Below are 27,092 nucleotides of genomic sequence, written 5' to 3' on the forward strand. Positions count from 1 at the left end.
TCTCTCTCTCTCTCTCTCTCTCTCTCTCTCTCTCTCTCTCTCCACAAAGGTCTTATAGCCTTTTATCTCTATTTCTCCTTCATACTTATCACACTCCTCCTCACGTCATAGTTATTTTGTATACTTGTCCTTTCCCTCATTAAACTATAAACTACTCAAGAGGAGGGGACCATGTTCCATCTCCCTGAACATCCCCCCACACTAAGAACAGGGCCTTAAGGAGAGGCTTCATTAACATTTGCTGAATTTGGTGGCATGGCTCTTACCTACGAGCTTCAGCAGAGTAGCAAGCCGGAACTGTTCTGTGTGTTGGTACCTCTGCAGGATTGGAACTGGGCCTGAGAGGCTGATGAAGGAACCAGGCTCATTGAAGGACTCCAGAGCATCATAGCCAGGGAGCCATGTGCTTCGGTGGATGATGAATGTGGCTCGGTTCTGGAAGCCTTCAGTCCGCTCCCACTTGGCCAGGGACAGAGACCCATTGGTAGTCACATGAAGGAAGTAATTGGGTCTGTCGGCAGACTCGAAAGACACCAAGTCAGAGTCTACAAATAACCATACTCCTTAGGGCTTCAGAAAGGGTAGGGGAAGAGGGTACTGAGGCGATTAGACCCTGCCTACGCCAGGGGCAACAGGGGCTTGACCACAATGCCAGGGAAAATCCTTAGCCATGTAAGCATGGTCAACTAACTAACTCTATTATCTAGGAATCAATGACATGACTTTTGCATTAATCAGCCCTCTGCTTCTCCTTGCACCTCATTTCATGCTCACTTTTCATTTGCTCAATGGCACCTCCCTTTATCCAAGGGTGAGGAGAAGAGAAAATAAAAATGAACTATAATTAGAACTATGGAGAGGACATTGGAATTAATGGATAAAACAAAGCTTGAGGATTCATTGGCTTTCAGCTTCTCTGCTTTCTCTATCCTCCGTGACCCCAGATAATCTACAGTCCCACAGTATTGGGATCATACATTGCGAAGCAAGTGCAGAAGACACCTGGTCTAAGCCACAGGTCAGCAGCAATCTCTGACAAATGGCCACCTAGTCTTCACTTAAAGACTTCTAGTGACAGGGAATTCATTACTTCCCATTCCACTTTGGGGATAATTCTAATGGTTAGAAAGCTTATCCTTATGTTGGGCTAAAACCTGCCTCCCTGTGACTTCTAAATTCTAAAGTTACCTTTAGCATACTCCCTACATAATTACAGAATGTTACGCTTGGGAGGGACCCTTAAAGATCATTTAGCTTAACCATCTCACTTTACAGAGAAGATCGGGAAAGGAAGATACCAAAATGATGGTGCCATGGTTAGAGCTTTAGACCTGAAGTCAGGAAGACCTGAGTTTAAATACAGCTTCAAACACTTACTAGCTGCTGGAGCCTGGGTAAGTTGCTTAACTACTGCCTGCCTCAGCTTTTTCATCTGTAAAATGGGAGTGATAACCACCCAGGGTTATCAGGAGATAGTGGATGATAGAAGGGTCTAATGTGCTGTGGTCCATGGGATCACAAAGAGTTGGACATGATTGACTGAATAACCAACAACCCAGGGTTGTTGTGAAGTTCCAGTGAGATGATGTTTGTTAACCTTAAACTTTATGCTATACAAATGCATTGTTACCTAGGTCTCATAATACATTGGCACCAGGACCAGAACTAGACCTAATCCAGAGCTCTTTTCACCATATCTATTATCACTCAAAGAATCCTTACATGGGTTTGGGGTCATAAATTTGGAGTTAGAAGGGTCCTTAGGGTCAGCTAGACCAAACGCCTCATTTTCCGGATGAGGAAACTGAGACCCAAGAAGGTTAAAATGACTTTTCCAAAAGTTGAGGCGAAGGGCTATTAAATGAAAATGCCTCACAGACCCTGCCAGGACTCTGAAGTCCCTGAACACACCAGACTGGATCCTAGGTTGACTCTGTGGTTTCTCTAACCCAGGATTCTGTCCCCAGTGGTCACCAGGGACATGATAAGGCAGATCAGGGCTATTCTCCCTGACATTCAACCAAAGTTGCTTGAGGGCAAGGCTCCATTTATTGTTTGTTTCTGAAGGCTCAACACCCAATGCACAAACTTGTGTTTAGTAGGTGCTTAACAGATGCTTGTTGAATTGTTGAATTGAGAAAAAGTCATATGTCACGCAGTCAGTTCAGTTAGATGTGACCTCCTATGACCCTTTCCAGCTAGGAATAGAGGAAGGCTTCTCTGCCTGCATTTCTCCTAAATGTACAAGACAAGAGAAAGCCCAGCTTGGTAAGATGAGAGTATTATAGCTAGTCAAAGGACAAGTCAAGGTCCTGAGATTACTTCCAAAAGTTACAGACTATGAATCTAGAGCTCTGGGTTCTAGTACTAATTTTACCACTAACTTGGTGCGTAACTTTGGGTCTCAGTCTCCTCTTCTGTAAAATGGACTAGGAGGATTAGATTGTTACCCAATTACTACACTTCCTGGCAACTCTCAATTTTTAGCCAAGTCTCCATTAATTGTTTCATGCTTGAACCTTTAAGCTCAGCCCTCCTATCATATAGGGGTCACCATTTTAGGTACTGGTGCTTAATTCTTTTTCTTTGTCATGAGAAAGAGTTCAACTCTGATGAAGGTAGAGAGTTCCCCTACCCAGCAATGATTGTGATATAAAAGCACGAAAACATTAATATAATTTTTTGGGAAGATCAGCCATCTCTCCATCCCCCTGCTACTACAAGAGAGAGGACTCTTACCATGGGCCTTGGGCTTGTACACTGAAGAGGTCAGCAAGAAGTTAATGGTGTCTTCAGGACCCACATTCTCACGAAGAGCCAAGATGACAGCTCCACTTGCTTTCCTCACGGTCACCCGGGTTCCACCAGCCTCATGGCTGACCAGTTGATAGGGTCCTTTGCCTAAAGCTGGAGAGAGACTGCTAGGTCATCCACCCTACCATACCACGTAGTCTTCTTCCCTTCCTGTGATACCAGACCTGACCATACTTTTTCAACTCTCTACTAAACTATGCTCCACGGGGAAAGGGTTCAGAAGAGTATCAGACATTCTAGTCAGTTACCTGCACATGCCTCCATCTTTACTCTTTGGGAATAGAGGGGAATGGTGAACAAGCTGTGGTGTATGGTTGTGATGGAATACTACTGTGCTGTAAGAAACAATGAGCTCATTGATCTTAGAAAGGCATGGAAAGACTTGCATGAAATAACAAAGAGCGAAGCGAGCAGAACTAGAACACCGTATACAGCAACAGCAGTATTGTTTTCAGGACGACTTTGAGCGACTGAGTCATTTTAAATATTACAGAATATACAAATTAAAAATAAAGGACATTTGATGAACAGGAGGACTGCAGAAAAACCTGGAAAGACTTATATGAACTGATGCTGAGTGAAGTGAACTGATGCCACAATGTGCAATGACTGATTTCAACAGACATAGCCCTTCTCAGCAATGCAAGGACCTCAACAATTCCAAACGACTCATGATGGAAAGTGCTGTCCACATCCAGAGAAAGACACATGGAGTCTGAATGCAGAGAGAAGCAGAATATTTTCTTTTTTTGTTTGTTTGGTTTGTTTTTTTTCTTTCTCAGGGTTTCTCTCCTTTCTTATAATTCTTCTATACAACATGACTAATTTGAAATTATGTTTAATAGGAATATATATGTGTAGAGCCTATATCAGATTGCAGATCATCTTGGGGAGGGAAGGGGAGAAAATTTAAAACTTTATGGAAATGAATGTTGGAAACTGAAATGAATAAACTAATAAAAAATGAAATTAGAAAAAATAAAGGACATATGAAGAGACACTATCTACATCCAGAGAAAGAACTGATAGATGTATATATAGAATAACATATATTTATATATACATATATATATTTGCCTATTTGTTTCTAATAGTAGCCATCTCTGAGGCAGAGGAGGGGGAAGGAAAGAAAAAAAGGGAAAAAAAGAAATTCACATGATAACTTTGTTGTATATTTAGAGGGAATAGCAAGTTGTACACGGTATATTTATAGTTTTATGTGAAATCTTTTTTATTGTACTGTGTTATGGAAATGCTTGTTTTGTTCCCTGAATTGAAAATAAAATACATTTTTAAAAAACAGAATGGGAAGCCAATGAGTTGCACAAACAAAAAAGAAAAAGAAAAGAAATAGAGGGAAGTAGCCCCCTAGAGGCTATCCTCCTGTGTTTGCCATCTTAACAAGGAGGAAAGCCCAGAAAGGCTGATCTGTGCCAAACCTCATCCAGACTTTCATTAACCTTCTCCTGGATCATTATAATAATGCCTTATCTAGCCTCCTCTAGTCTCTCTCTTGCCAATCCTTCTGAAACATGCCCAAGCACTCTTCCTAAGATCACATCACACACACACACACACACACACACACACACACACACACACACACACTCCTTAGAAAGACTCCCAGTTCTGTCAATGAGTTAAAGTCCAAATCTCTCAGCTGTCTGGCATTCGAGCCCCATCCCCAATGTGATTCTAACTTTCTGGCCTCATAACTCATTGGCTTCCTTCATGAAACCTACACTCCAAAATAGACTACTCAACATGACTTGAGTCCACTGTTTTTCCCAGCACCATGACTTGGCTCACACTATTATCTTCTCCAGACTTCTGTCCATCCTTTGAGGCCCCATTCAAATGCTACCCCCGCCATGAAGCTTTTATTGATTCCCTCCAATTGAAAATGATCCCTCTTCTCTGAACTCCCAAACACTTTATACCTTTCAGGTATACTTGTGGCTCTGTGAGAGTGAGTGGCATGGGAAGGTGGCTAGGTTGTGCAGTGGATAGTGTCAGACCTAAAATCATTAAAAGCTAGCACCAGCCCTGAAGTCAGGAGGACTTGAGTTCAAATCTGTGTGACCCACTAGCTGAGTGACCCTGTGTAAGTCACTTAACCCTGACTGCCTAAAAAAAAGAGCTGCATTCAAATCCTGCCTCAGATATTCACTAGCTGAATTCTGGGCAAGTAACTCAACCTTTCTGTCACTCAGTTTTCTCATCTCTTAAATGAGGAACTCGATGACCTCCAAGGTACCTTTTAGTTCTAAATCTATGATGCTATGCTGTTTCCTCCTTTCCTCCCACCCTTGGTTTGGTTTTGAGCCCTCAGATGAGGTGAGCCCAAGTAGGAAGTTCAATTTAAAAGCCTTAGGATTTCAATACTCTCAGAAGAAGGTCCGGGGTCTCAGTGCCCACATGGAGTTCAATTATTGAGAAACTCCCACATAAACAAGGTGCCAGGTTATCCTACTAGTAACCAGGCCCAGACTCTCTGGCAGACTGGATAGAGAATCACTTACATTAGTGAGCTTGGATGTGAGCTGAGTAAGATCCCCACCCCCAAGGTATCATAGTGTCCTAAATTATACCATTAGAAATGTATTCCTTTGGGTAAAGTATTGCCCATGGGGGATCTAGGTGGCACAGTGGATAGAGTGCTGAGCCTAGAGTCAAGAAGACTCAACCTCCTGAGTTCAGCTAACTGTGTGGCCCTGGGCAAATCACTTAACCCTGTTTGCCTCAGTTTCCTCATCTGTAAAATGAGCTGGAAAAGGAAATAGGAAACTACTGCAGTATCTTTGCCAAGAAAACCCCAACGGCATCACGAAGAGTTGAACACAACTGAAGTGACTCAACAACAACAATAAAGCATGGCCCTTTCCTGGCTCCTCCTTTAAAAGACAAGTATCCCTGGGAAGGCTCCTAAACACCTGATAGGTCCATAACTTCATAGATCTAAAGCTGGAAGGGCTCTTAGAGTAGTGACCCCTTATTTCACAGTTGAGGACACCAAAGCCTAAATGACTTGCACAAGGCAAACGACCGAGGCAGGATTTGAACCCAGTTCCTTTGACTCTAAAAGCTAGTGCTCTTTCCACCACACTATGTATTCTTCCACCCACATAGTGAATAAATTGATCATCTCTTCCCTCTATGAAATGAGGCACCCAGCAGAAGCCAACAGCCCTGGGCCCCTTAGCCTAGGAAGACCTCTAATGAAGTGGGCGTAAGGGAAAAAGGATCTTGCCCAAGATCAGAACCTACTGACTTGCTTCTGAGCCTCCTCAGCTGGATCTAGCTGACTCCGATCCCCTAATGCACCAACCAAGCCCTCTGGACAGCAGAGCCCCATGGAGATGGCCAGCCCCTTCCTGGCAGGATCTGGCAGGGAGCTCCTCAGAAACCCTAACTTCAGCTTGCTCACTGGCAGGATCTCGCAGGGAGCCCCTCAGAGACCCTAACTTCAGCTCACTCACTGGCAGGATCTGGCAGGGAACTCCTCAGAGGCCCTAACTTCAGCTTGCTCACTGGCAGGATCTAGAACGTGCCAACATTCCAAGGGTAACCTGGCCCCAGCCCAGCTTCCTAAAACTGGCTCCTTGTGGTAGAACGCCGCCCTGAAAAGATCCCCTGTGCTTCAACCTCTAAGCCTAGACCAGCCCCTCCATAGGCAGGTGCACTCACCTCCAGATATGACACCAAGCCCTAAAACCCAAGGTGACTTTGAATTTAGCATCAGTATAAACTGATAAAATAGGACAGGGCAGCAGGATTAGCTCCCTTGGGTGTCTTGTCCACCCTGCTTTTAGCCAGAGCCTTCAAGTCCCACATGAGAAAACAGTATTCACTTCCTCTACATTTCTTCCACAGGTTTGCTATAGCCCACTCATACTGACTCAAGAGAGCTGATTGTTAAATTCTCAGTGGGAGCATTTACACCTCAGAAATCAGTAGATGCTACAAATTAGTGTTTGATTTATTGTTTTGTTGACTAACCTAGACTTAAGAAAGTTATGGGCAAAATGTTAATAATACAAATTAAACATTTTCAGAGTGGTAGTTGTTAAATTTTACCAGCACACACTGATTTCTCCCCACATGATGAGAACCTGGGTCAAAGGATTGAACCAGTGGTCAAGGAGCCTTCTCCCCATCGTGGTGCCTGAAATTCCACCATTAGTAATTCTTTCCTTGGGGTTTTAAGGATCTACAATTTCTAAAAGCCTCCTATTTGCTATCAAGCATTAAAATGGAAGGAGAAGGGGAGGGTCTCAACTTTGTGTTAGGGACCTTTTTGGCAATTTAGTGAACCCTTAGACCCCTCCTCAGAATAATATTTCAAAGTGAATAAAATAAAATACATAATATTACCAAGGAAACGAATTATAATGAAATGAAGTTATCAAAATATCTTTTTGAAAAAATTAATGAACACTAAGTTAACAACACCTGGATTAATTAAATAATCTCCCCACACTCCACCTCTTATCCTGTTAGTGAAATACTTTTAGACATGACAATAAGAATACTGGGCAGATTGGCTCTGGAACAAATAAGAAAGGAGTGCAGAAAATGAAAGGAAGGCCCCAAACACCAATGGTGCTGCCTTTGTCAATCTGCTGAGGGTTTGGTCCTGGCTCTGATTCAAACATGCAAATGATCAGAGCTGACAGACACATAAGCCCCTGATTAGTGAATCTGCTAGTGATCTTGTTGGGCATTAACTTGCCGATCTTTAGCCCCAGATTGTATTTTCTCACTCACACATATACACAAATATAAGCATATATACACATATGTGTATAGACATATGTATATATGTCTATATGTATAGTCTATATGTATAGACTATGTATAGATATGTGGCCAAAGCGACACAAATATCTACAAACATTCACATTAAAATACCTGCACGGATATGCACATGCACATTTTAATTCGGTTTGATTGCATTTTATATTTAAAAAGGGGCAAGTAGAAGCCTTGGTTCAGGCTTCTTCCAGGCATCCCTGGAAGTATAGATTTCCATTCATGAATGATTATCCCCAAGGAATACTTACAGCATGAATCCATGTGCCCCAGGCCCAATATACTGAAGCATTTTGGGGGATGGTATTTTTCACAGATCTGATTTTGTTGTTGTTTGTAACTGATGCTGCCTCTGGGTGAGCTTCCTTCATCGGGAGTAGGTGGAGAGGGGATGGGGATGGGAAGTGGTACCTAGATCACTGTCCTGGATAAATCTGACCTCCTAATCCCCAGCACTAGAAAGAGGATAGAGGGACTCATCAGCCTTAGCCAGACCAGGATGGAGCAGGATATAACATTAGCCTGGATCCAGAGGGACTGGCAGTGGCCCTAGGGCACCTTAGAAATTCAGCATGAGCCGATGTCTAATAGAATCAAAATCCCAGTCATCTCCCATCCCCAATCACCCCTACCTGGACCAGGAGACTGATATGCCCAACCCTCAAAGATGCTGCCACCACCCCTGGGTACCACAACCCCATTTGAAGAGAACAGCCCGAGAGAGCTGTCCACTCAGTCACCAGCCCATCTCCCCCTTTGTCCTCTTTTTTTTACACTCCATTATTCTTACCTTTGTTAAAATAGTCACAGTCATAAGCTGAAAAAGAGAAAGAGAGAGAGAAAGATGTTTCCAGAGACTCTTTTGCAAGGGAACAGTTTCTAGGATGCGATCTCGGTTTGCACAAAGTGAACACTCCTCAAAACTCTGGATTCCCCTTCTGTCTGTGCCCCAGGTCTAAGGCCACAGGGCCTGAAGGTCTACCTCTCTTAACTCTGCAAATTGTATCATCCATCAAGAAAAGGAGAATGTTTAGCAAAGGGAAAAGAAGGGGGGAGGGTGAACCGCCATTCAAATATTTGAAAGATTGTCATGTAGAAGAAGGATTAGACTGGTATCACTTGTTCTCTAAATAGGGAAGAACCTACTTATATACACGTTGTCTTCCCTATTAGAATGGAAACTCCTTAAAGACAGGCACTGTTTTCTCTTTTTCTTTGTAACTTTCAGCACTGTACTTGGCACATAGTTAGCATTTAATAAATATTTGTTGATTTATTTACCAATGGAATTATAGAGCGGCCAGCTTTTAGCTCAGTATGAATGATTTTAGTTCAGTGTAGATGAAAACTTACTATCCATCTATGGAAAAATGTTTACTATGCAAAAATGAAATGGATTCCCACAGTTTGACCAACTCAAGCAGAGGCTCTTAGGAAAGCTGTAGAAAGAGGGGTTTCTTGCCTGAAGTAAGAAAGTCTGAGAGTTGATGATTCTCTCATTCCAGCACGGATTCCCTACTAGAATTCCTGAGTCTAGAAGAGAATACTTGAGCTCTGGGCACCCTCTAGTGGCCACAATAGGGTACTACATCCATTTAAGGGAGTCAATCAACAGGGATCTGTTATAATGGGGCCATGTGGGATGTGGGGTGATTCCAGATTAGTAGCGCATAGCTCAGGGTCCACTCTGGGCAGGAATTGGGCATTGACCCTAGAAAAGTGGGGAACAGAATGAAGTCACTGATGGCAATACAGTCCTGACCAATGAGTGTGAAGAGAGGAGAACCTTGAAGGAACTCCTGAACCTTTAATACCTCCCCAGATATACTTGAAAGTTCAACACTAGCAACGCATTTATGCAAGTGATGCAATGCCTTTTATTATCATTTCCAAAGCCCTAGGTTGTAATGCTATATCTACTTGTATGCACATGGATCTTCTCAGTTCAGTTTATGGTTTCTATAGCCATCTGCCCAACCCCCCAAATATAAACCCTTGCATGCATGAGTTTCAAGCAGCACTGGGATTCATGATTTTTGTTGCCCTTGGGGCCACCCTACACAGATGGATCAAGAACCCAGAAAGGAGAGGACTTGCCCAGTGCAGACACTCACGGCAGAGGCGGGGAGAGCGCCAGTCAATGGTAATCCCATGCTGGCAGCACTGGTGGGCATAGGCAGATAAGCTTGTGCACAGGCATTCACAATCTCCTCCTCGGCTACAGCCACAGGTGTCTGTCAAGCAATTGGAATAAAACCAGGTGACATCCACCTGTGGGACACAAAAAAGGACCAAAGTAGAACCCATTAAGTTGGATTCTCCAGGACAGCTACCAAGAACAGCAGGAAGGAGGGGGTGAATTAGTGGGAAAACCCTGCCTCCCCCTTGAGGCAATTCATATCCTTCAAGTTGGCTGACCACAAGGGGGCAGACGCGGGGACCACCTAGAGGAAAGTATCACTCTGAGATTCCAAAAAAGGAATTGTCCAGGACTTGGCAGCCAAGAGCCTGGTCCTCAGAGCAAATTAATCCAGAAAATCCAGTCCTCTTCCCTAATAAATGCTCTATTGGTTCCAAGGTTCAGAGACTGGCATTAGGAAATTGGGGAGTAGGAGTAGTAGACTGGCATAGGAGATAGGGTTCCTCACAGAAGGCTAAGGAATGGCCTAATATTGACCCTCAAGGCTGTGAAGCATTACCACCAGGCAGAGTAACCAATCATTTTAAATAGGATTAAAAGACATATTTATGCCATAGCATGCAGAATATTGGGTAGCTATTAGAGACTTCTAACATAGAAAGGAAACCAAAATGGTATGGATTGAGTGTCCTTGAAATGACACAAGGGTCACATATTTAGAGTATCTGGAGTGGATGAGATGTGCCCCTCCCCCAGTAATTGCCTGAGGCCAGTACCTTGGATCTCTGGCTTTACTCACCACAGGGTGGCAGGTTTCAAACACTTCACTCAACAGAATGCTGCATTCTTTCTTAGCAAATGGCTCCCGCAGGGGGTTTAAGCTACAGGGGTCCCGAGGATCAGAGCTGTCTGGGCACTAAGAGCAAAGAGGTAGGATCAGTGACTCACACCTCGCCCCCCCCCCCCATCCTCCAACCAGTCAGAGATTTCAGGGGAAGTGATGACAGAAAACATTGATTTTTGCACAAGTCACCAGCACCTGGATTAAACATACCTCTTTCTGCTGAAATACTCTAAGCTACTAACAAGCTGCTAATGGCATGGGTTATATCCAGCCTTGGATCTGATCAATAAGTTCCAATGATATGGTTGGTTGGTTATTGTTCTTCATTGTCAAAGAGGACTAAAATGACATAGCTTTGTTTGAATCAAGGTACAGCGTGTCCAACTGGGGCTGATCAGACCAATACAGTTCAGAAGGCTCTATCACAGGTCGGGCACAAATAGTCCACATGAACATTTGAAGCAGAGATGTCTCTAAATTTGCACATCTCACATTTTTTTTTTGAGCTACTGCAATTCTGTTTTGCTCAAAGACCAAAGCACCTTCTTTGATGTGGGCATGCCAGGGTAGGTAGTCCTTTGCCAGTGTCTCCCATGTCACTCAGTTGATTCCAAAGAAGAAGCCAGATGGAAAGTCTCAAAGATCATTCTGACCAATAGACTAGTCCCTCATTACTATTCCACCAAACTAGTGAATGAGGGAGATACGAGATGTGCATTTGGGCAGAGGGGTGGGGGATCTAAGGGAGCAGCACTGACCTAAGCACCTGTATAATGAGCCCACTGCCTTAAATAAGGACAATGACCAACAAGGGGGCATTTCCAGATGAGAGTTCTTAGCTGATTTTCAAATAGAGGGATATAGACTGGACTTATGATGTCATTCAGAGAAATCTCAGATGAAGAAATTCCCTCTCCCAATACAAGAAGAACCAAGAAATTTTCTGCTGCTTGTGGCACTAAGAGATAGAATGGCTTGCCTAGGGTCATTCTACTAGTATGAGTCAAACTAAAACTCAGGCATTCCTAACACTGAGGATGGTGCTCTATCCAGGATGCCACACCGCCTCTTGCTAGCTTTCAAACCAAATCCCAGTTAACTAAGACTTTTTCAGTCCAGGGATCATCATCGTCAACAAATATTTCTTAAGTATGTACTGTGTGCAGAGCAATGGAGAAGGCATAAATTCTAAGTAAGTCACAAAACTTTTCCCTCATAGAGTTCACGGTTTAGGAGAGGGATAAGACAACATTATACAGGGGGCTCAAAAAGTCTTAGTGCATATTTTAAACTAAAAATACTAAGATTAAAGGCTGCCCTAAGACTTTTAGGACACCCTATATAAAAAGTGCATTAGAAAGTACATTAATAATAGCTAGCATTTACATAGTGTTTTATTATGTTCTCTCATTTGCAAAGTGCTTGCAACTGTCCTATGAGGTAGGTGCTAGTATTATCTCCATTTTACAGATGAGGAAACTGAGCCACAGAAAGATACCCAGAGTCACACAGCTAGTAAGTACCTGAGACAGAATTTGAACTCAGGTCTTCCTAACTCTAAATTCTTCATTCTATCCACTGCTCCATCTAGTTGCCTAATAAAACAAAGTGGTTTGTGAAATCCAAGAGAGAAGGTTGGTTGGGAATTCTTGGTTCAGGAAACTGGTGGCAAAAATATTGGCTGATTGATTCATGTTTCTTGTTATGTACCTTACATTCGAGTGTAAGTAAAAATCCTCTTGAATCATTATTATTCTGGCACATGCCTTTCCCATGTGGTCACTCACTAACTCTGTTGGGCTCATAAGCAAGGGTTTGAATAGATGGTAACCTTGAACTGGTCTTAGGAACTGAATGTGGTCTTAGGGTGATAGGTTGTGGAGGACTGAGAAATGTCACAGGTTCTGTCTAGAGAAAGAGCAAGCACAGAGGGTATTTACCTCTACTGCAGCCCAGCTGCTGCCAAACTCCTGGGGATTTGTTAGCTCCAAGTTCTCTGGGGTCCTCATCTCATTTACTGTTTTCAAATCAAAGTTCCCACAGAGTCCAGCCAGCATCCCCTGAAGAAAAAGCAGAGATCACACACCACTAACTAGTCTAGGGACCTTTCATAGGCACAAGGGTCAATCATAAACCTGTCCCCCATTCTTGTGAGATTGATATATTTTCAAATATTTGTTAACTCAGAATAAAAGAAATTAGACTGGTATGATTATGCAATAATCCCAAAATTCACCAGCAACCTGGGGCAAGGACAGGGTATAAGAGGGGTGAAGAATGGGAAGCAAAGATTGTAGAAAGACTGGGAAATATAAAAAGGTGAATAGAATCTACAATTCTAAAATGTTACAGTTAGAAAGGACTCTAGAGATTATCTAATTCAATCCCATTTTATAGATGAAGAAACTGAGCCCCCCCGCCCCGCAAAAAGAAATTACTCAAGTCTTCAATGAGTTAGTGGCAAGACTGAGATTGGAACCTAAGTCTTGACTCTTAGTTAAGAGTCAAAATTATTTCTAAGTGTGAAATTGAAAATTGATACCTCACTTTATCTTGTATTATCTTAATAAGGCTTAATCCATTTATTATGTATTAATGATTAGTCCATTGTGCATTGATTACCTCCCTCATTATGTGAGCTTGAGTTCCCTTAAACCTGCAACTAAATATCTGTGAATTTGCTGACCATGGGGGAAGATAGTCAACCTAGTCACAGGAAGTTTGCCCATCATGAGACTTTCCAAAGGATGTTAGTCAATTCTGTGGTTTTCCTGTTTTCATGGCTATGGAAATTCCCTCTCTGAGTGAAGCCACATGTAAACCCAGCCTTCATCTCTGTGTCAGACCAATCACAGTCTTAGTTTAGTTTACATCACTGGACTATTTTTGTACTGCTATCCTCTTAATTATATAAAGTAGCTGTTCTGTCACATGCAACCTTGGCTGCTGAGGAGTCTTGGATCCTTTTTATTTGTAATTGCTAGCACTGCTAATAAATTGATCATGCTTGGAACTTTGTGCTTCAGTGTCTCTTTATCACAAATTTTTATCACAACATACGGTCTCTTCTAGCTCTAATATTCTACATGGAAGGGGAGGCAAAAAAGGGGTAGAATCTAAGGAAAAGATATGAAAGAAATTCAAGGAATTGGAATAAGGATGAAGAGAAGTAGACAAGGATGGGGTAGAGGAAAGAGGGGCAGACCATTTTCATCAAGTTCCCAGGTCCAAATGATCAGCTGAAAAAGGAAAGTTTCATTTCTGCTAAGGAAGGAAAGTTTGATTTCTGAGTGAGTTAGAAAATCAAGGAGATGTTTTCATTTCTGTCTTTATGCCACCAGTGCCTAGCAGCTTGCATTACAATGAATAAATGCTCATTGAGTTTAACTGAATTGAGTTATATTATCTTGTGGTCAGACTGGAGATCCAAGGTCATAGGTCACCAGCTCCATGGTTTTGCCTACCTGCCACTGAGGTCCCATCTGTACATGCACCGTGGTCCGTTGGTCCCACAGGAGAGTGATGTGCTCATGAGGAAAATGCACCACAGTGAAAAATCCCACTCGCCACATGTGTATCTCCTGATTTTCATCCAGGAAACTCACAGGACTCTGTTTGGAACATTCAATCAATCAATACTGTGGGTAAACTTTATTGCACTGCTTTAACCTACCCATGTGACTGAGAGACAAAATTTGTTGCTTGGAGACTAGATATATTTAATGCTTAATTCAGGATTTCCAGGTATGGGGATCCCAGAAATATTCCAGGGGAGCAGAGATTGCTACAAGAAATGTAAGAAGTTTTCTCCCATTATATCTCAAGCAACATGTGTGTCTTATCTGGAAACTACCTCCATACTGATCAGCTATTGTTTCCTTGCTCCTTTGTTTGAACTCACAGAGGATTGGGGGAGCAGTCCATCCCTTTTTTGGCACACTCTCTGCTGGATGACTTAATAAACCTCTTCCTAAAACTTTTTTCACTTCTGGATTCAATGTCAGCCAAGAATTTGGTTTCAGAAGTGGAATCTCTGATGGCTGACCCAAGAAGCCCAAAGGCTCACTGTTAAGTTTCCATGATCTCAGGATCAAGAGGAGCAGGCTACTTTTTTTGGCTTTCCTCTTCTGTAAGCAACTTAATAAATTCCATTCTAAAACTTTTTTTCTGTTTGGGGTTTGTTCTTAAGTTATAATACCCAAAAATATTTCTTAATTCCCAAGTATCCCTAGTAAGATACTCTAGACCCTTCCCCTCCTCAGCACCCTGTCCTCTCAGGACCTTGTCCTCTCATCATTTACACAACCCTCACCTCCATCTGTCAGTCCTTGTCCCTAGTCAGGATCCTAGCCTCATGGTTTGAATGTCCTAGTCAGGCTTCCATTTTGCCCTCTCCCTGGTCTGTAGCCTAGCGTTCAGTCCCTGCCTGTGCCAAGAGCACTTGGACAAGACCAATAAGATAAGAAGTAAGGAAAGCCAATGGCTGCTGCCACAATAAGGTGGGTCAGGTAGGGCTGAGGACCTAACTCTCTCTGCCCTCCCACCCTTACCCCAAGTCTGACCACAGCCGAAGTCAAGCAGAGGAGCAGGCTCTAAAGCTGCCTTTAACAAGTCATTGGCATGGTGAGAGCACCATGCTCTAAGCAACCATAAGACCAGTGAGGTCCCAGATCACCCAGGATGGATTCCATTTCCCAAACCACAAATCACATATGATCAGGAGACCAGACAGGTAGTAGAAAGCACAGTTGCATTTCCATTAAAGGACTATGTCTCTTGGAGCCTTGGAGTCAGGGCCCACTTGGTAGTCTAGGCAAAGAGGTCCATGACAGGCACAGGTCCCTGACTTGTCATTGTCTGGTCTGCCTTTCCGTTCACCCTACTCCTGTCACTCCTTTCCTTCTAAGGCTCTGACCTCCGTTTTGTAACCTGACCTTGGCTCACAGAAGGTCAAAGATCATGGAAGCATAGATTTGGAGTGGAAAGGTATTTTATTCACCACCACATCTGACCTCCTCTTTTCACAGATAAGAAGTTAATTGACTTGCTCAAAGTCACAAAGCTAATAAAGATCTGAGGCAGATTTCCAACCCAGGTATTCCTGACTCTAAACCTTATCCACTACACCATGCAGCCTTTCAAATGGTGCATGAAGGAAACTTTACCTAGCCTGCCCTTCCCCTTTAAGAGAAGTAACAGAGAACTAGAAAGAGGAAGTGACTCAATTAAAATTGCATAGGACCAGAATTCAGGTCTTCTGACTCCCCTCCCCAATCTACTACTCCACAACTCAATCCTAATGCATGGGGTCTGCTCACTCCTGTGCTGCTGAGCTGACCTGCCATTTGGACCTTGACTTCCATGCTCCTAAACTCAGTTTGGCCTGTCTCTGATTAACTTCAATTCAATTCTGCAGAAGAGACAAGCCCAAGCATTCTCCAGATGACCCCTGGTCTGTGTATTTCCCTGTCCCCCCACCATAGCATCACCAAGACTTAACCTTACAGGAGTGCCTGTCTCATCATCAAAGATGAGAAGAGAGTTGCCAACATTGATGGAAATAAATTTCCTGCAGATGATTCCAGTGTTGTAGCAGTTTACATTTTCCATAATGACGGAGAAGCTGAAATTTGATGTACTCTAAGAAAGAAATGAAGAAAAACATCACTCCAACAAAAACACAGAGGGCACACTGCTGGTCCAAGCCAGCCCTGAGCTAAGCCAGTTTTTTGACTCTGCCTCACCAGTCTACACTTCCTTCCCTCCCTCCTAGAAAGGTTGCTCCCTCCCTCCCACTGTCACATTGACACAGAGTTTCCCTGGTCAATTCACCCCTGCTAAAGTGATCACTTATAAAATTATCAGGGAACCCCTGAATTAAGGCCTGGTCTCTCCCCAAAATATCTGCATGACCTCTCCTAAGTACACCTGTGTTTTGATAGGGGACAGCTGAAGACATGAAGCTATAAGGGAAAAAGAACAAGCAGTGTCACTGATACTTTAGGACAGAGGGTTCACCTTAAATTATCACACAGGCAGTCATCCATTCTGCTTATACACAGAGCTGTCCCTGACTCCAGGACATTGAAATTCATTCCCACTCCCTTGGGCACTGTGCCACATGCCCAGACCCGGGTTCAGGCAGAGACTCAGTCAATACCAGAATCCTCCACTCTGCCCTTAGAACTCCCAAATGAGTCACAGAAGACCACTGCAGGACAGAAGCTCCAGATGTGCTTACCTTCACCAGGTGCACTTTACAGGTCCCCAAAAAGTCAAACGGGAGCCCATCAAATGTTCGATAGTGTCTGTCACCATAAGCAGTACAGGTGGCAGGGCAGGGGTGGAAAGTACACTGAAAGGAGCCATGTTGGCACACGCTGGAAGGAAAAGTAGGCTCACTGGCAACACAGTTCAGCTACATCTACATTGTGCCTATCCTTCTGGTTGACTAATTATCATGCCATCTTTTCTACTCCTCTTTCTTGTTCCCTCTTCCAAATATGGCCCCATCGTTCACACAAACACACACAAATACAAATATACCCCATCTCCTCTCTGTCTACCTCTGTCTCTCTCTATCTCTCCCCTCCCCAGACAAATAAGGATGACAAAAATCGGCCACTTGATTGGCCACTTAGTTCAATGGAGGTACATTAATTATGCAAAGCAGGCTGGTTAATGGAAGGAGGAGAAGGGGCTGTTCTACAGACACATCAGGCACACACATCAGCTCTTTGCTCTACGTGGTGTTCTCTGAATTCTGGTCACATGGGGAGTGGTCTTCTGAAGAGACTGGAGGGGAGGCAAGATGGGGCACCAAGGAGACATCTAATTTAACTTGCATTATTATGTTTATTGTCATGTGCTCCTCCTCTGCCTTGTTTCTCTTTGCATCTCCCCTGCCACAACCATTAGGCATTCACTGTACAGAGAAAATATTTAATAAATGAACTGAATCTCAGGCAGGTTGGGGATCCACCAGCCTGACCCAGCCAAGCCCAGACTCTTTTCAAAGGCGACAGGATCTCCCAGCCTCTCTCTGTGGGGCTTGTGCCTTTGATCTGACCTCCCAGAACGAGAGAAAAGGAAACAGACTCAGTCCCACAGGTCTGGTGAGTGGTGGGAAGGGAAGGGTGCAGGGGGAAGGAGGTGGTATGAGGTCAGGTCTCCTGCTGCTGCTACCAGTAGCTGACCAACAGCCATGCCTCTGTCCAGAGCCCCAAGGTGGGGGAGGGGGGCAGAATTGCTGAAGGCAGCTGAAGAGCATGAGTTGTTTTACCTGCCCACCAAGTAGAGATGGAGTGGGGGTGGCTGAGTAGTTGGCCAGAGCATCCACCAGGGTCAGGATGCGTGGAGAAGGTGAAAACTGAGGACCTGACGAGAGGCAGAGGGAGGCAGTCAGCTCTGGGGCAGGGAGATGCTGAGAGTGGGCATGGCTGGGATTCATATAGGGATTAGGCAGTGGGGTGAGGCATTTAGCAACAACCCAGCAACTGTGAAGAGGCCTGAAACCCCTAGAGTTTGAGACCCCTTCTAGAGGAGGCCTGAGGAAGGCGACGGCAACAACCCCCTGACTTTAGTCTAGTGCTGTTACAGAGGGAAAGGGGAAGTTACCATTTCTGCCCCTCGAGACAAAGGAGGGGAATGACAGCAAATCCAGAGCACAGGCCGGTAGAGCTGGCCCCAGGCCTGAAATAGGGAAAGAGTGCTTTAGCACCCCATAGACATTTAAGGGTTTTGCTCATAGATTTAAAACTGAAAATGATCTTGAAGATCAAGTAATCCAGACTTCCTGCTTTATAGATGATGAAACCAAGGGGGAAAGGAGGAGAGAGAAAGAGGGGGGGAGGGAGGGAGGAAGGGAGAGAGACAGAGACAGACAGAGACAGACAGACAGAGAGACAGAGACAGAGAGAGACAGAAAGATTGAGAGAGAGAGAGAGAGAGAGAGAGAGAGAGAGAATATGAGTTGAACCTTTCACAAGAGGACTTTGCAGGTTTCTCAAGGATTCCAAGTTCTGAGCTAGGCAATTCTCAGGCATCTTTTAAAAATCTGAGTAGTGAATGGTGGGGGAGGCCATCTAATGTGAACCCAAGGGAGTAATCAACCAACTACTTGCCTTCTCAAGGTTGCTCATTCACCTACAGAGGCCCCCAGCTTCGATCCCAGAGCAGGGCCACTCAAATAGGGCAGGTGAGGTCTCATGTTATGGGATCCAAGGTGCCCACACACACATACACACACACACACACACACACACACACACATGCAGATGTACAGAAACATATACATGTGCATATGGAAGGGCAATAAGAGGAAAAGGAAGATCTGCCAAGCAGCCCACAGAACCCCAGATCACCTCTCAAAGTGCAGACACCCTGAGGGGTGGGTTATCAGAAGAGTGACTGCCAGTCAGCTTACCAGGTGTGGCAGGAAGAATTGACCATATCCCCAGGGAAGTATTCTTTCCCCTTCCAGGAACATGGGCACTCATCTGGCACAAAGCATTCATCTCCATGTTTCACCAACCTGCAGACACACATGTAGACAGAGGCTTAGACATCAGACATCCACATCTCCTAAGAGGCGGAGCAGGGCCATCCTGCTCCCTCTCCAAATGGTCCTCATAGAATCTGAGTCCATACCCCAGGTGGTTCTTGCTGTGTTTATTGCAGGTCTTTGGCCATAGCCCAGTATTTCCACCATCTGGACTTTCCAATTCCCCATAGTCACTGATGACTACCTGGCTGAATAATCTGTATCCCCAGACCCAAACCAGTCACAAGCCCAGCCTCTGGCTGCTGCCCAAGGTGTGCTCCTGGCCCTGGCACACCCATGATATCAGTGCTTTGCTATGTCAATGCTTTCTCTCCCCCAACACACACTGTCCTCTCTTATCAGCAATGTAATTCACTTCAAACTTACTAGGTGCCTATTTCTAGACAGTAGGGTTTATGCTAGCATCTGATGAATATAAAAGATTTATAATGAACTGTGCCGTGACTTAGTTTTCCAAGTTTATGCACAATGCTCTTAGGAGCATTCTATAAGATAGGTGTAACAAGTATTACTCTTCCCATTTAACAGATAGGTAAAGTGAGACTTATAAAGGTCATATGATTGCCTGAGACCACACAGTATATATTTCCAAAAGCTTTCTGACTCCAACATCTTCTTTCCACCCTTCCACTATACTGCCTCTTTCAAAGACCTGATTTCTTCCTTCAGGAAGCCACCTCATCTGGTCACTTTCTATCCGACCAGAGCCCCTCTCCAGTAAGCCAGAATGACCATTTTCTTTACTCAGGGAGGGCATGATTATACCCAAGCACAACCAGCCAGACCTCCAATCCTTCCAGTGCCCTTGGGAAATGGTATAAGAGCAGCTCAAGCCAGGTGAAAGTTAGTGGTTCTGGGTCTGAGTTCCTCTGTTCTCATTTGTATAAGCTGCTAGTGACCTGGTCATTAGGAGCAGCCTATGTCAGCAAAGGAGGCAAAGGAGAAATAATTAATCACCAATGATTTGGGGAGATCCAAAGGTCCCCCCTTTTTCTATGGTCCTCATTTCAAAGTTCAGTCTACTGATAATGAGATTAAATTAATTCTTCTCAGTCTTGGTGAGACTCCATGCAAATTTCTACTCAGGTTTGGGTGGGGATAAATTCTTTGAATAGATTGCCCAAGGCTTGGTAACTTAGAAGTAAATGACATAATCAAAGTTCATTAGAATAAGTCTAGCCTTCATTGTAATATTTATTTTCTCACTGATTGTTAACCAATCAGAATTGATTGCCACCCTCAGGAACACCCCTCTTCCAAGGGCATATAAGCTGTGAACTCACTGCCATGATGGTTTTTAGCATTCAAGAGTGCCCACTGACCTTTTATTAAAATGCTAGCATTATTAATAAAATAACTAATTACCCAGAAATTACGTCTCTCGAACTTTTTAAATGCCACAAAGCTTAAGAAATGCCAGTGAATAAATGGGGGCCTTCTGGAATGCCATCATTGCTACTAGAAAGGGCAAGTCAACTCCCCAGCTGTTCCACTAACCCTCCCTATGACTTCCCAAACCTAAACATCCCTCTCAAGTGACCATTCTAGCATGTATACTGTTTCCTCCTCTTAGAATATAAGCTTTCTCAAGGCTGAAACTGTCTTGGTTTTATATTTCGAGAACAAAGTAGGACAATTTTTTTCTTTTATTCATTCATTCATACACTCATTCATTCTCCTAAACCTATGCATCACCTGTCTGAGATGGGGTAATCACACACTCAAACCTGTACTGGACTCTCCACCAATCTAACCAGTATGTTTATCTAGGTGAGTACTTAGACACATTGAATGAATGTAAATATGTGCCTATGTGTACAATGTCCTTGACTACATGTATGCTTTGGGATGGGCAGCTGAATACACAGCCACAGCCCATTACTGTGGGCCCATGACAAGCACATACAGATTAACCGTTCCATGTTTGGGTCATCCCACATTTGGGAGCCTAGGGATGGCAGGAGCATGCCAGAACCTGGACTATGCCTTTGAATTTCCATGTTTCTGCCCAGTTCTCAGGCACACAGAAGGTCTCTGCTCCAGTCCTTACAGGTATCCAATCCCAACCCTGCTCACTCTCGTCCTTTCTCGATCCCTGTTACTTCCATTCACACAAGGGTGAACCAACCCTCCTCTAACATGTCTATTTTTATTTGACTTGTAGGCTCAGGTTTGAGCCCCTGAGGCCTCCAGGGGCCACAAGCTCCCATTTCTGCTACCCTGAGTGGTTACTTCATTCCCAACTCTCCAGCCACCTTTCCCACAGTCTCGCCAATTGCCTTGGTATAGTATACACATTCTAACTCCCTTCTCCCTCCAGTTATGGAACCAGGATAAAATTAGTTGTATTATTTCCACAGGAAGGGGTGTATCAACCTACTCCACCATGGCCTGCCTACTCCCCATCCCTGCAACTCTCAGAACTAAAATGCCCCATCTCTGGCCACCTCTTCCCTATGTGTATTTTCTCTCACTATTAAAATATAGCCTTCTGGAAGGCACAGCCTGTCTTTGCTTTTAAATTTATATCCCCATGGCTTATCACAGTGTTTGGCACATAGTAAGTTATCAATAAATGCTTTTTGCTTCATTCATCCATCCATCCATCCATCCATCCATCCATATCGTTCTAAACAGAATTCTAGGAAGCAACTGCCCAGGCTTTTGGCCCCATGCCTGAGGTGTTTCTTCTTTGATGTCTGTTCCACAGCCTGAATCAGGCCCTAACACTCATCAAGGTGACAGATGATATTAGGATGGGCTAAAGGACACAGTTTAAAGACTATAGATCAAGCCTTAGACCCACAAAATTAGATAGACTAAACATTAATAAATAATAAAATCTCTCCTCAGACATCTCATCCCAGGGACAAGTCGTAAAATGTCTTCTTTATACACGAACAATCCGAGGGCCTCTTGCAATCTCAAAATGCAGCATTCGCATACATAGGACACATGGCATGTAGCACATACATTCCATGTGCACATACAGAGCATGACATGGAGAATACTAGGTAGCCAGGGGGCTCAGTGGATAGAGTGCTAGACTTGGAGTCAGGAGGACCTGAGTTTAAATTCTGCTCCAGATACCTACTAGCTATGTGACCCTGCACAAGTCCCCTGACCTTTCTCAGACTCAGTTTCCTCATCTGTAAAATGGGCACAATAATAGTACCTACCTTACAGGATCATTCTGAGAATCAAATGAAATACTAAAGTTCTGTATAAATACTGTCAATTACGATGGTGATTATTATTAACACATACGATACACGCTCTTGTGTATGCACACAGGGCAGCTAGCTCCACAGTCCTGAATACAGAAAAGGTGAAGAAATTACCTGGAATTCTAGCTAAATTGGAAGACCTTGGCTTGGAGAGAGAAGAGTAACAATCAAAAGGCAAGCAGAGGGAGGACCTGGCTCCTATTCTCTATATAAGGATTAAACTTGCTGTGCTCAGCCCCAGAGAAAAACAGGGAGACAGAGATATAGGAAGGCAATTTTCAGCTTGCTTGATAAAAGGAAGTTTTCTAATAATTAGAGCTGTCCCAAATTAGAATGGACTGCTTTTGGAGATGGTGAGTTCCCTATCAATGGAGGTATTTAAGGGAAGGCTGAACGCTCTCTTGATCAGGGATGAGATTCCACACCCTCTGAGATCCCTCCAGTCCTAAGGCTTGAAGAGCCTATGATTCTATGCTCTGATCCCAGGACTCACAGATGTGGCCAGGATATGTAATGAGCTGTAGAGGTGATGCAGGAACAATGACCCAGTAGGACCCCCAAAATCACCCAGCCCAGAAAGCTGGCCACAACATTTCCACAGCTATTTCCTAAGGCTGAATGCCCAAAACATATCCAATGACTGATCCAGAGACACCAAGAGTGGCATGTCCCAGGACTCTGAGTCAGCCCCCTACAGACCCAGCCTGGGCATCTTCTAAGGTAGGGGTTCTTAATCTTTTTTATTGTTCTGGACCCCTTTGGCAATCCAGTGAAGCCTAGGAACACCTTCTCATAATAATGTTCTTAAATGAATAAAATTTTAAAAGGATTAAAAAGAAACCAATTACATTTAAATATAGTTATCAAAAGAGGCTGCGTGGGGTAGTGAAAAGATCACTGACCTAGGAGTCAGGATGCTTGGGTTCTAGTCTTAGCTTTGCCACCAATTTATTGTGTGACTTCAGGCAAAGCCACTTCTCATCTCTGAACATCTTTCCTTATTTATAGCACAGTGTAGTCTATAAGCCATCAGATTTGTAATTAGGAAGACTCTAGGTAGGAATAAGGAATCCAAGAATTTTAGAATTGAAAGGGGCCTTGGCAGCCATGTAGTCTGGCACATGTTTGAAAAAAAAATCATTAGTACAATAGATCTGAAAAGTGGTCATCTAACTTCTGCCTGAAGAATTCTAAGGAAGGGAAAGCCTTTGGCATTTGCCCAAAGGGTGCCAGTCTGATCTTGACAACATCCCCCAGGTATATAAGACCTTCATTATGTATACACGCACTTCTCAGGCTCTGTCTGCCCCCCCCCCCCACCTCTCCAAAAAGAAAAATCTCTCCTACTTAGAGCTGGAGAAAGAACTCCCATCTTTGTCACTCCTTTCAACAGAAAGAGAAAACCACCCAATCAAGGCCAGTCTGTCAAGCAATGGTGTTCCATGGGTATCAGGAAGCCACCCAGCCCCATCCATCCTGATATCCCTGCCCCCACTGGTGCCTGGAATTCCATTATCACAGCTTCATCCCTTGGGTCTAATTCACTGACTCCTATTAAAAATATAAATGGATCCAAGAGGGAGAAGATAAAACCTGAATATCAATCAGAAACATCTTCATGTGAACTGGCTCTGGAGGCATTTGAACCCCCTCCTTCCTGATGAATCTGCATTCCTAAAACAGAGATGTGGCCATGTCATTCTCCTGCTCAATAATCTTTAATGGCTTCCAATTGCCTCTAAGATAAATTACAAAATTCTTAGCCTGTCATTCAAAGCCCTCTGCAATCTAGCTCAAGTCTTGTTTCATATGACTTCCCTTCAATCATTCTTTATTTCATTCAGGTTGTCCATTCCCTTTACACAATATTCCCATCTCCTGCCTCCCTATCTTTGCATATATGTCTTCCTCTATACCTGAAATGCATTCCCTCCTCATGCTGTTTTTTTAAATATTCATAGACATGTGAGGTGTTGTATTTTCTGGCTAGACTGCAAAGCTCCTTGGGGGTAGGAATAGTTTTCACTTCCATCTTTGTATCCCTCCTGCCTAGCAAAGTGCTAGGTATAAAGTAGGCATTTAACAAATATTTATTGATTGGTTGAGTGACTGACTTGACTTTCAGAATCCCTCATGTCCCACAAGGCTCAGTTCAAATGTGATTTTTTAATAGGAGGCCTTTCCTACTTATCCCAAGTATAATAGAGACAGCAGGGCTGGATACATACCCTTGGGGACAGGTACAGCCTGAGACACATGGTCCATGGGCAGGCACAGTCAGGTTCAGCAGCTGGTGCTCACACGTCCTCTCTCTGCTCAGTGCAAGGTCCACATGGGGGTCAGTACAATTCACAAAGACCTGGCCCAGAGGGCAGGCAGAGACTGAAAGACAGTCAGAGACAGTAAAGGACAGGGGATGCTAGACAATAGGAGGTAACTTGGTTCACAGGCGGTGGGGTATCAACCTCTGGTACAATTCTAGAGCCCCCTGCTATCTAGGACTTGAAAAAATGCAGTCCAGATTTGTCAAAGATCACCATTCTACTCCCATTCCAGATTCTTCCTCTCTCCCAGTCCCAGAATGCTTTGTGGCTATCTTCCTTACAGAACAACAATCAAACAGAAAAGAGAAATTTCCATAAGGCTTTAAATCATCTGAACCCCTGTAATCTGCAGTGTGTACAACAACACTTGGGGAACATTAAAACCCAGAAGGAGGAAAGAATGTCATGTGACTCCCCAGAAGGAGGACTTAAGATCCCTTAAGGATTCCCTCCTCTCCTCTGCCTATTCAAATCCTCTTCATCCATCAAAGCCCAAATCAAGTCAAGAAACCCTCCTTGACTATTTCAGCTGGCATCCTAATCTTTGACTCTCTTCCAATCAGCTCACATATAGTCTCTACCCCATTTAGAAGATAATTATTCTTTTATTGTTTTTCTTTTTGTCACCCCAATTATTATGGAGGGGTGGTCCTTGAGGGTTTTTTTGTAACCTCTGCTCAAAGTTCCAACTAGACTTGGATCGATCAAGGTGATCTACTGACTGAATGACAAACCCATTTGGACAGGATAAGAGAGCTCCTGGATTTGCCTCCAAGTTACTAAGAGGCAGAATCATAAGTCTCTCTTTTCAGGTGGCAGATTCCTCAGGGGGCAAAAGGAAAAAACAGGTGCTGTGTGTGCGTGTGTGTGTGTGTGTGTGTGTGTGTGTGTGGGTTGGGTAGAGTAGAAGAATAAGATGATTTTTTAAAATTTCATAGAATCATAATCTTAGAGCTGAAAGGGACCTTAGAAATCATTGAGTCTCACCTCATTTACAGATGAGGAGACTGAGGCCCAGAAAGAGTAAGTGATTTGCCCAGGGCCACACAGCTAGTAAGTACCTGGGGCAGGATTTTAATGAAATACATATACATATACATATACATATACATATACATATACATATACATATACATACACATAAGCGCACCAACAAGGGTTCTTTGACATAATGGAGTTAAGCTCCACATTTAATACCTATGCAACTCTGACCAAGTCACTTCCCTTCTGTGTTCCTTCTCAGTTCCTTCATCTCTAAAATGAGAAGGTTGATTTGATGTTCTCCAAGATCCCTTCTAGCTTTAAAACCTAGGAACCCATGTGTGTGTGACTGTCTGTGTCCAGACAAGCTCCATGAAGTTACTTGACAGATGCGTTTCTACTCTGTCTCCCTATACCTGTCAGCCCCTGTACACTGATCCCCCACCCCACTGACAGTTCTACTTCAGGGTGGAATCTTATTTGTATTGCCAATGCTTAGTACAATGCCTGGCACATAGTAGGTGCTTAATAAATGTTCACTATATTGTTTAATAATATGATTCCACTCCATTCCCTTTGGATAGTGCAGATGGCTTTCCCGAAACAAAGATTTTATCAAGGTCCCCTCAATGATTAGCTCATCATGGTACAATGGAAAGAGGGCTGGCTTTGGAATCAGAGGACCTGAGTTCAAATCTAAGTTCTGCCTCTAACTATATGTCTGTTCTTGGGCAAATCTTTTCAATTCTCTGGGTCTCAAACACTTCACCTGAAAAATGAGGAGTCACCTGAACTCCAAAAATGAAGAATCTAATGGATCAGATGACCTCTGATGTCCCTTCTACCTCTAGACCTATGACCCTATGACCCAAGCTGCCCCCTCCTCCCATGCCCCCCCAACCTTACCTGGTGCTCTGCTGTAACAACTCATGACTCCATCTATGCAGTGACTTCAAAGAAAGAGATTCCATGTATGAGTCAAACAGTGGGAGAGGCCCTCCTTTCTGCCTACACAAACACACACACACACACACACACACACACACACACCCCTATAGCTAGCCTTTCCAGGGACCAGACCAAGTTTCCTATAGTCCACATAGTGTATATACTGTCCCCAAACTGAATGCTAAGACATACTGTCAGATCTTAACCAGCACATCTGAGGAAGTAAGAAAGGGGGGAATTCTGGGGAATTTAATTTTTTTTTTTGGTTATTAGAAATTGCAAAGGAAATCCTTCAGGCTCCAGGTGCTCATGGTTGAAAGTCTTCCTAAAATGTTTGAGTACACCTTCCTGCCTTTGAGTTTCATGACTGTTTAGTCCTTGACGATTCCACAGAATCCTGGGGCAGCCATCCTGCACCTCTGGTCTCTTCCTCCAGGAC

General features: G+C 43.8%; 1 protein-coding gene across 1 annotated transcript in view; it reads right to left on the minus strand.

The window, feature by feature from the left end:
- OTOG (otogelin) overlaps positions 1-27,092 on the minus strand; it is a 93,265-nt gene that overhangs the window by 26,382 nt on the left and 39,791 nt on the right. The window contains exons 23-34 of the mRNA XM_036765102.1: positions 26,612-26,655; positions 24,629-24,782; positions 19,036-19,143; positions 16,852-16,990; positions 16,116-16,250; positions 14,075-14,221; positions 12,551-12,670; positions 10,566-10,682; positions 9,741-9,897; positions 8,417-8,443; positions 2,740-2,907; positions 267-545 (exon numbers count right to left, since the gene is read on the minus strand). Coding sequence (XP_036620997.1) covers positions 267-545; positions 2,740-2,907; positions 8,417-8,443; positions 9,741-9,897; positions 10,566-10,682; positions 12,551-12,670; positions 14,075-14,221; positions 16,116-16,250; positions 16,852-16,990; positions 19,036-19,143; positions 24,629-24,782; positions 26,612-26,655 — 1,595 coding nt within the window. The remainder of the gene's footprint in view (positions 1-266; positions 546-2,739; positions 2,908-8,416; positions 8,444-9,740; positions 9,898-10,565; positions 10,683-12,550; positions 12,671-14,074; positions 14,222-16,115; positions 16,251-16,851; positions 16,991-19,035; positions 19,144-24,628; positions 24,783-26,611; positions 26,656-27,092) is intronic.

Source organism: Trichosurus vulpecula, chromosome 6 (assembly GCF_011100635.1).
Source record: "Trichosurus vulpecula isolate mTriVul1 chromosome 6, mTriVul1.pri, whole genome shotgun sequence".
In the NCBI taxonomy this organism is placed as follows: Eukaryota; Metazoa; Chordata; class Mammalia; order Diprotodontia; family Phalangeridae; genus Trichosurus; species Trichosurus vulpecula.